Raw genomic sequence first — 10,766 nt, 5'->3', positions numbered from 1 at the left:
GACCTGCAGTAACTACAGGGGAATTAAGTTGATCAGTCACACCATGAAGTTATGGGAAAGAGTAGTGGAAGCCAGGCTGAGAGAAGAGGTGACCATCTGTGAGCAACAGTATGGTTTCATGCCGAGGAAGAGCACCACAGATGCCTTATTTGCTTTGAGGATGTTGATGGAGAAGTATAGAGAAGGACAGAAGGAGCTGCATTGTGTATTTGTGGATTTAGAGAAAGCGTACGACAGGGTGCCGAGAGAGGAGTTGTGGTATTGTATGAGGAAGTCAGGTGTGTCAGAGAAGTATGTGAGGGTGGTGCAGGACATGTATGAGGACAGTGTGACGGCAGTAAAGTGTGCAGTAGGTACGACAGACTGGTTCAGGGTGAAGGTTGGACTGCATCAAGGATCGGCCCTGAGCACTTTCCTGTTTGCAGTGGTGATGGACAGGTTGACGGACGAGGTCAGACAGGAGTCTCCCTGGACTATGATGTTTGCAGATGATATTGTGATTTGTGGTGAGAGTAGAGAGCAGGTTGAGAAGAGCCTGGAGAGGTGGAGATATGCGCTGGAGAGAAGGGGAATGAAAGTCAGTAGGAGTAAGACAGAGTACATGTGTGTGAATGAGAGGGAGGGCAGTGGAGTGATGCGGTTGCAGGGAGAAGAGGTGGAGAAGGTGGAGGAGTTCAGGTACCTGGGGTCAACAGTGCAAAGTAATGGAGAGTGTGTTAGGGAAGTAAAGAAAAGAGTGCAGGCAGGGTGGAGTGGGTGGAGAAGAGTGACAGGAGTGATTTGTGATAGAAGAGTATCTGCAAGAATGAAAGGGAAAGTTTATAGGACTGTGGTGAGACCTGCGATGTTGTATGGATTAGAGACAGTGGCATTGAGTAAAAAACAGGAGGTGGAGCTGGAGGTAGCAGAGCTGAAGATGTTGAGGTTTTCGTTGGGAGTGACGAGGATGGACAAGATTAGAAATGAGTTTATTAGAGGGACAGCACATGTAGGATGTTTTGGTGACAAGGTGAGGGAGGTGAGATTGAGATGGTTTGGACATGTGCAGAGGAGGGACATGAATTATATTGGTAGAAAAATGCTGAAGATGGAGCCACCAGGTAGGAGGAAAAGAGGAAGGCCAAGGAGGAGGTTCATGGATGTGGTGAGGGAAGACATGCAGGTAGTTGGTGTAAAAGAGGCAGATATAGAGGACAGGGTGGTATGGAGACGGATGATCCGCTGTGGCGACCCCTAATGGGAGCAGCCGAAAGAAGAAGAAGAAGAAGAAGAATATGAGGAAATATTCACTGCCTTTTGATGACTCTTATATATTCAATTCTGGTGACTCTTTATTTCAAACATGCTCACTCACCTGTTTGCTCACTCATTTTCAGTAATCACATTATCCATGAATGAGAGTGAATGAGAGGCCAGATTATAACACATATTAATGTATTAATTTTATTATATATACAGTGAGGAAAATAAGTATTTGAACACCCTGCAATTTTGCAAGTTCTCCCACTTAGAAATCATGGAGAGGTCTGAAATTGTCATCGTAGGTGCATGTCCACTGTGAGAGACATAATCTAAAAAAAAAAATCCAGAAATCACAATATATGATTTTTAAACTATTTATTTGTATGATACAGCTGCAAATAAGTATTTGAACACCTGAGAAAGTCAATGTTAATATTTGGTACAGTAGCCTTTGTTTGCAATTACAGAGGTCAAACGTTTCCTGTAGTTTTGTATCAGATTTGCACACACTGCAGGAGGGATTTTGGCCCACTCCTCCACACAGATCTTCTCTAGATCAGTCAGGTTTCTGGCCTGTCGCTGAGAAACACAGAGTTTAAGCTCCCTTCAAAGATTCTCTATTGGGTTTAGGTCTGGAGACTGGCTTGGCCATGCCAGAACCTTGATATGCTTCTTACAGAGCCACTCCTTGATTATCCTGGCTGTGTGCTTCGGGTCATTGTCATGTTGGAAGACCCAGCCTAGACCCATCTTCAATGCTCTAACTGAGGGAAGGAGGTTGTTCCCCAAACTCTCGCAATACATAACCCCCGTCATCCTCTCCTTAATACAGCGCAGTCGCCCTGTTCCATGTGCAGAAAAACAGCCCCAAAGCATGATGCTACCACCCCCATGCTTCACAGTAGGGATGGTGTTCTTGGGATGGTACTCATCATTCTTCTTCCTCCAAACACGTTTAGTGGAATTATGACCCAAAAGTTCAATTTTGGTCTCATATGACCACATGACTTTCTCCCATGACTCCTCTGGATCATTCAAATGGTCATTGTCAAACTTAAGACGTGCCTGGACATGTGCTGGTTTAAGCAGGGGAACCTTCCATGCCATGCATGATTTCAAACCCTGACGACTTAGTGTATTACCAACAGTAACCTTGGAAACGGTGGTCCCAGCTCTTTTCAGGTTATTGACCAGCTCCTCCTGTGTAGTTCTGGGCTGATTTCTCACCTTCCTTAGGATCATTGAGACCCCACGAGGTGAGATCTTGCATGGAGCCCCAGTCCGAGGGAGATTGACAATGATGTTTAGCTTCTTCCATTTTCTAATGATTGCTACAACAGTGGACCTTTTTTCACCAAGCTGCTTGGCAATTTCCCCGTAGCCCTTTCCAGCCTTGTGGAGGTGTACAATTTTGTCTCTAGTGTCTTTGGACAGCTCATTGGTCTTGGCCATGTTAGTAGTTGGATTCTTACTGATTGTATGGGGTGGACAGGTGTCTTTATGCAACTAACGACCTCAAACAGGTGCATCTAATTTAGGATAATAAATGTAGTGGAGGTGGACATTTTAAAGGCAGACAAACAGGTCTTTGAGGGTCAGAATTCTAGCTGATAGACAGGTGTTCATATACTTATTTGCAGCTGTATCATACAAATAAATAGTTTAAAAATCATATATTGTGATTTCTGGATTTTTTTTTTTAGATTATGTCTCTCACAGTGGACATGAACCTACGATGACAATTTCAGACCCCTACATGATTTCTTAGTGGGAGAACTTGCAAAATAGCAGGGTGTTCAAATACTTATTTTCCTCACTGTATATATATATATATATATATATATATATATATATATATATATATATATATATATATATATATATATATATATATATAAATTTTGACCTGCTTATTTTTGGATGATATAGTATAAATTCTTCTTCTTCTTCTTTCGGCTGCTCCCATTAGGGGTCGCCACAGCGGATCATCCGTCTCCATACCACCCTGTCCTCTATATCTGCCTCTTTTACACCAACTTCCTGCATGTCTTCCCTCACCACATCCATGAACCTCCTTCTTGGCCTTCCTCTTTTCCTCCTACCTGGTGGCTCCATCCTCAGCATTCTTCTACCAATATAATTCATGTCCCTCCTCTGCACATGTCCAAACCATCTCAATCTCGCCTCCCTCACCTTGTCACCAAAACATCCTACATGTGCTGTCCCTCTAATAAACTCATTTCTAATCTTGTCCATCCTCGTCACTCCCAACGAAAACCTTAACATCTTCAGCTCTGCTACCTCCAGCTCCACCTCCTGTCTTTTACTCAATGCCACTGTCTCTAATCCATACAACATCGCAGGTCTCACCACAGTCCTATAAACTTTCCCTTTCATTCTTGCAGAAACTCTTCTATCACAAATCACTCCTGTCACTCTTCTCCACCCACTCCACCCTGCCTGCACTCTTTTCTTTACTTCCCTAACACACTCTCCATTACTTTGCACTGTTGACCCCAGGTACCTGAACTCCTCCACCTTCTCCACCTCTTCTCCCTGCAACCGCATCACTCCACTGCCCTCCCTCTCATTCACACACATGTACTCTGTCTTACTCCTACTGACTTTCATTCCCCTTCTCTCCAGCGCATATCTCCACCTCTCCAGGCTCTTCTCAACCTGCTCTCTACTCTCACCACAAATCACAATATCATCTGCAAACATCATAGTCCAGGGAGACTCCTGTCTGACCTCGTCCGTCAACCTGTCCATCACCACTGCAAACAGGAAAGGGCTCAGGGCCGATCCTTGATGCAGTCCAACCTTCAACCTGAACCAGTCTGTCGTACCTACTGCACACTTTACTGCCGTCACACTGTCCTCATACATGTCCTGCACCACCCTCACATACTTCTCTGACACACCTGACTTCCTCATACAATACCACAACTCCTCTCTCGGCACCCTGTCGTACGCTTTCTCTAAATCCACAAATACACAATGCAGCTCCTTCTGTCCTTCTCTATACTTCTCCATCAACATCCACAAAGCAAATAAGGCATCTGTGGTGCTCTTCCTCGGCATGAAACCATACTGTTGCTCACAGATGGTCACCTCTTCTCTCAGCCTGGCTTCCACTACTCTTTCCCATAACTTCATGGTGTGACTGATCAACTTAATTCCCCTGTAGTTACTGCAGGTCTGCACATCTCCCTTATGCTTAAAGATCGGTACCAGCACACTCCTTCTCCATTCCTCAGGCATACTCTCCCCTTCCAGAATCCTGTTAAACAATCTGGTTAAAAACTCCACTGCCATCTCTCCTAAACATCTCCACGCTTCTACCGGTATGTCATCTGGTCCAACCGACTTTCCATTCTTCATCCTCTTAATCGCTGCTCTCACTTCCTCCTTACTAATCCTATCTACATCCTGCTTCACCAACTCCACATCCTCCAACCTTCTCTCTCTCTGATTTTCCTCATTCATCAGCTGCTCAAAATACTCCCTCCATCTTCTCAACACACTCTCCTCACTAGTCAACACATTTCCCTCTCCATCCTTTATTGCTCTAACTTGCAGTACATCCTTTCCAGCTCGGTCCCTCTGCTTGGCCAATCGGTATAAATCCTTTTCTCCTTCCTTAGTGTCCAACCTCTTATACAGTTCCTCATATGCCTTTTCCTTGGCTTTCGCCACATCCCTTTTAACCTGCTGCCGCATCTCCTTGTACTCCTGCCTACTCTTCTCATCACTCTGTCGATCCCACTTCTGTTTTGCCAACCTCTTTCCCCTAATGCTCTCCTGCACTTCCTCATTCCACCACCACGTCTCCTTGTCTTGCTTTCTATTTCCAGATGTCACACCAAGTACTTTTCTAGCCGCCTCCCTCATCACTCCTGCAGTAGTTGCCCAATCATCCGGCACCTCTTCACCACCACCAAGCCCCTGTCTGACCTCTTCCCTGAACCTCACACTACACTCTTCCTCCTTCAGTTTCCACCATCTTATTCTTCTTTCAAACCTTACTTTCCTCCTTTTCTTCTTCGCCTCCAAAACCATCCTACAGACCACCATCCGATGCTGTCTAGCTACACTGTCCCCCGCCAACACCTTACAGTCTCCAATCTCCTTCAGGTTGCATCTCCTACACAGAAGATAATCCACCTGTGTGCACCTTCCTCCACTCTTATACGTCACCCTATGATCCTCCTTCTTCTTAAAATACGTGTTCACCACTGCCATTTCCATCCTTTTAGCAAAATCTACCACCATCTGCCCTTCCACATTCCTCTCCTTAAAACCATACCTACCCATCACCTCCTCATCACCTCTGTTCCCTTCACCTACATGCCCATTAAAGTCTGCCCCAATCACCAATCGTTCTTTCCTAGGTACACCATCTACCACTTCATCTAATTCACTCCAGAATCTTTCCTTCTCCTCTATCTCACAGCCAACTTGTGGAGCATAGGCACTGATGACATTTATCATCATCCCTTCAACTTCCACCTTCACGATCATCACCCTATCAGAAACTCTCTTCACCTCCACTACACTCTTACTGTACGCTTCCTTCAAAATCACCCCTACACCATTTCTCTTTCCATCCACACCATGATAAAACAGTTTAAACCCACCTCCAATGTTCCTGGCCTTACTCCCTTTCCACTTGGTCTCCTGAACACACAACACATCTACCTTTCTTCTCTCCATCATATCAGCTATCTCTCTCCCTTTACCCGTCATAGTACCAACATTTAAAGTACCAACCCGAACCTCTACTCTCCTACACTTCTCCTTTTCCTGCCGTCTCTGTAGACGTCTTCCTCCTCTCCTTCTCCTCCTTCGGCCAACAGTAGCCCAATTTCCACCGGTACCCTGTCGGCTAACGATACCTGTGGCGGTCGTTGTTAACCCGGGCCTCGACCGATCCGGTATGAAATTCTCATTTGTGATCCGCATATTTGATTTGGCACATGTTTTACGCTGGATGCCCTTCCTAACGCAACCCTCCCCATTTACCCGGGCTTGGGACCGGCACTAAGAGTACACTGGCTTGTGCCCCCCTAATGGCTGGGTTGGATGATATAGTATAAATATTATCCAAAAAGAAACAGGTAAAAATTTAAATAGCAAACATGGCTTTGTAACAGCAATTAGAGCATAAAATGTTAAACTGTTGTTGTGTAAGAGAGAGGGTGTGTGTGTTTGTGTGTAGCTGGATCACTACAGAGTGTGGGAGTTGTCTTTAGTGTCCATGTTTGAAAGCCATGATATTTGCTGGGAACTGAAGTCGTAGTTAGCCAGCAACAATTGTGCTTCTGATGTCAGCTAGGGAAAAAGAAAGACGTTTTTGAAAGACATTTGGTGTGAATTGGCTATAATTTTATGTCTCTGTCATCTCCCAGCTGCATACATGCACAAGACTTTGCATACACTTGGCATAAGCACACAGTTCTATGGTGATACAGGCTGATGACACATCTATGCTGTTTTTCTCTTTTTTATTCTCATTTTACCTTAGAGCTGCAGGACTGACCTTCATTGACTAGCCTATCTATTTTGAAAATGAATGGATATGTGTTCAAGCATTTTAGCTGAAGCTCAGGAGACATGGTTCACATACCCTGTTAACAGGTGGTAGAATCTCTGTTACTGTGTGTGCATGTGCCCCTTATTTGTCCGGCGTCTTAGCAGTCCACTGGAGCTCATGCTTTTAAAATTTATGTCATGGGTAAAGAGATAAAAACAGCATGATCCGTTTTACTGTTCACGGGCTATATTTTTACTTCCTGCAAACGGCAACGCTCAGTTTGAAATGGTTAATAAAGCATTCTCCTGTTGAAATCCCCTGTGTAAGCTTGAATCTTTCAGTATGGACCACACTGAACACACACACACACACACACACACACACACACACACACACACACACACACACACACACACACACACACACACTTCATCCCATAATGCAGTAGTGGTATGCTTTCTCTCTTCCTCTCACACACTTACACACACATCCAACTTCTGGCATGTAAGCATGCCACACTTTAATAAGCCACAGCTTTAAAGAGAGTTGATGGCAAGATTCTGCAGTCACTACTGCTCTAAAGATCATAAAAAACATCAAAAGTATGATGACAGGACATCTACAAATACAACCTTTACAGAATATAATGAATTTATGAATGTATCTAGAATTTCATATTATATGATTGAAATAAACTGAAAAAAATTAGTATTCAAATAATTTCTGGATATTCTTCTACTAATTTTAAGTTTAAAACAGCACAAGTATAGTAATAAAGTACAATTACTCAAGTATTTCCCAGCACTGGGTGGGAACCCAAACTATCCTTGACATCATCATTAATTAACCTGTGGCTCTTGTGGGAACATTTCCTGTTTCCCCTGAATGTTAAACATTACCCCAGTGCTAAAAATGACACTGTTCAAATTCATGGCACTAAAATGTCAAAAAGCTGCTTTAGAACATCAGTCTACACACATGTTTTTCTAAGGAAGGCAAAAAAGGGACCGCATGTCACTTCCACATGGCCAACTCTCAAAACGGATAGAGACTCTCATGTTGTTTTGCTTCTCCAACCTGAGAGTTGCCAGCCACAGATGTCTAATCATGATTAATGTCTGCCTGCACATGGACCTTTGCAGTAAGCGGGATATAATCCAAAATTATAATTAAATTAGTATTTTTTTTTTTTTCTTAATCAGGCTTCCAGGCTTCCACTTCAGGAAATAGAAAAAAATCACACACAGACACTCCCACACAGACCCCTGCCTCCCTTTTTCTCTATAGTAAAATTGCTTACATGTGTTTTGGAAAAAAGGCCACAGATGGACATGCACCCAAACAAAGACTGTAGACTGGAAATCTTCCGATGTCTGATCAGAGGGCATTTAATCAGCTGCTGTATACTGGTGTCTCCCAAAGGCATGTTGTCCAGTGCACATACACAATCTCTTAAAATACATCTAATGTGCCATTTGATCAGGCATTTCTTTATGACCATTCACAAGTGATGTGAATAACACTGATTATCACTTCATCATGGCACCGGTTAGTGGGTGGGATGTATTAGGCAACAAGTGAACATTTTGTCCTCAAAGTTAATGTGTTAAAAGCAGGAAAAATAGGCAAGTGTAAGAATTTGAGCGTATGTATGTGTGTATGTATGTGTGTATGTATGTATGTATGTATGTATGTATGTATGTATGTATGTATGTATGTATGTATGTATGTATGTATGTATGTATGTATGTATGTATGTATCCTAGCAAATGTATCTGTTTGTAATTTTCAAGTAATGTAATGTAATAGAAAGAAATATCTAGTTCCCATTTTATGTAAAAAAATTTGAGGCAAAATTATAAACACAAACCTGACTAGGCTGTTACTAAGAATGAACAAATGAAAGACTTTACATGTATGTTAATGAATGCATGCCTAGCAAGCGTTTGTGTTTTTATTTTTGTTTTTATCCCCAGTTTAGTGACACTTGAATCATAATTCTTAATTGATCATTATCATAATACATAATTAATCATTTTTAATTAATATTTAATTAATCTTGATTAAAGTTATGTCATGACATAAGCTGGTGAGCACTTTGACCTCCAATAAGCACAAATTGATGTTTGGTGACAATTGCATCTGGTTGCCTTTTCTATTGAAAGACTGTATGGAACTGTCCTTTGTCAGCTTGCATTAAAGAGAAGTGCACTTCGGTCAGCCAGGTATTCAGGAATCATGCATTTAAAACAACAGGAACAAAACACATAGATGATCCTAGCATGTCTCTAGTATGTATAGACCAAAACAATGCACTTTTAGCAATAAAAAGAGCTACATTGTTATGCCTATAATGTCATTTGGAAGACTCTGAAGACAGCAAAAGCCATACAGATCCCTGTGGGCCCCTGAGCTATGTTGCTTGGTCAGGATTTTACACAATTGTTTGGACCAGGTATAAATGCAAGCGTTAAACCAGGAAGGGCATCCAGTTCAGCCAGTCAAACCCTGATGAGCAAAGCCAAAATGATGGGCAAGGTACAGGCAAAAAAGTAACATAAATTTCAGTTTATTGACTAAACTGACAATTTTTAAATGCATGGTTTTAATTCTTTAAACAGGTCATCTTCTACGAGGACAGGAACTTTGGTGGCCGCTCCTATGAGTGTAGCGGTGACTGTTCCGACATGTTCTATTACATGAACCGTTGCTACTCCTGCAGGGTCGAGAGCGGCTGCTGGATGGTTTACGATCGTCCCAACTTCATGGGCAACCAGTATTTCATTAAAAAGGGAGAGTATGCTGACTACATGGGCATGTGGGGCTGGGGTATGAACAACTGGATCAGGTCTTGCCGCATGATCCCCATGGTATGATCATTAGCTCTGCATTGTTTTGAATTTCAAGACCAGAACCCGCAGCACTGCACAGTTTCATGTTTAGAATTAACTAATAGTTGGTAATTGCCAGATAATTACTTTTGTTAGGGGAAGGAAAGTACTGTGCAATGTGCTCTGGGATTGTAGTGCAGCCCAAATGTGATGGTATTGCTTTCTGTTCCTGAACAGTACCAGGGATCTTACAGAATGAGAGTTTACGACAAGGAGAACTTCATGGGCCAGATGATGGAAATGACCAATGATTGTGATTCCTTCATGAGCCGATACAACTGGTGGAATGGCTGCATGTCTTGTCATGTGATGGACGGCCACTGGCTCATGTACGAGCATCCCAACTACAGAGGCAAGATGTGGTACTTCAGGCCTGGAGAGTACAGGAGCTTCAGGGATATGATGAGAATGGGTGGCATGAGGTTCATGAGCATGAGGCGCATCATGGACTCGTGGTATTAAAAGCCACTATGAAAATCTTGTAAAGAGACCATTTGAAATAAACTGTTTTAAAAAAATAAATAACTTTTCTTCACTTGCTGAATGGCATCCAACTTGTGTCAGATAATATCACCTAATGTAGAAAATACTACACTGTGAAATCTATGTTGGGGTACAGGTATGTTTTATATACTCATTCACAAGGGAACTTTTGTATTTGCCTATATATCAACTGGTTATTTTTGCTTTGTTGAAAAAAAATCTGAAAACCTTTAGAAAACCAACAAGTGCAGGGGAGCTTGCTCAGAAACTTGGAGCTACCTACTGTACCCACAAAGAATCATAATATTCTTGATTCTTGATGATTAATGGTCATATATGCTTTCTTCTGAAATCTGAAAATTTCTATTAATCTTAGTATTTCAAATTATTGTTGTTATTCTTGAAAATAAATATTCATCTTGTACTGCATTATTTTTAAACAAGTGAGGGACAATTTTTAAATATGTATACAACTAGTGTATACATCATGTACAATAGAACCCAAAGTAACTGGTCAGCTTAACCAAATTTTGAATAGCCTTAAACCCCTATTAGAGCAAATGGTCATTAATTTACAATGTATTTAACCATTAACCTCTTTGACTTTGATTCAT

General features: G+C 42.2%; 1 protein-coding gene across 1 annotated transcript; it reads left to right on the top strand.

The window, feature by feature from the left end:
- The first annotated feature begins 9,237 nt into the window (after positions 1–9,237).
- On the top strand, positions 9,238–10,194 carry LOC310720465 (gamma-crystallin M2-like). The gene is made up of 3 exons (XM_083531037.1): positions 9,238–9,316; positions 9,400–9,648; positions 9,847–10,194. Exons 1-3 carry the CDS (start codon positions 9,290–9,292, stop codon positions 10,129–10,131), a joined length of 561 nt encoding a protein of 186 aa, XP_083387163.1. The 5' UTR covers positions 9,238–9,289; the 3' UTR covers positions 10,132–10,194.
- The last annotated feature ends 572 nt before the right edge of the window (positions 10,195–10,766 follow it).

The sequence above is a fragment of the Silurus aristotelis genome (assembly GCF_946808225.1).
Source record: "Silurus aristotelis genome assembly, chromosome: 26".
Lineage (NCBI taxonomy): Eukaryota > Metazoa > Chordata > Actinopteri > Siluriformes > Siluridae > Silurus > Silurus aristotelis.
Note: the sequence above shows the minus strand (reverse complement) of the source record. Positions and strands in the feature narration are given on the sequence as shown.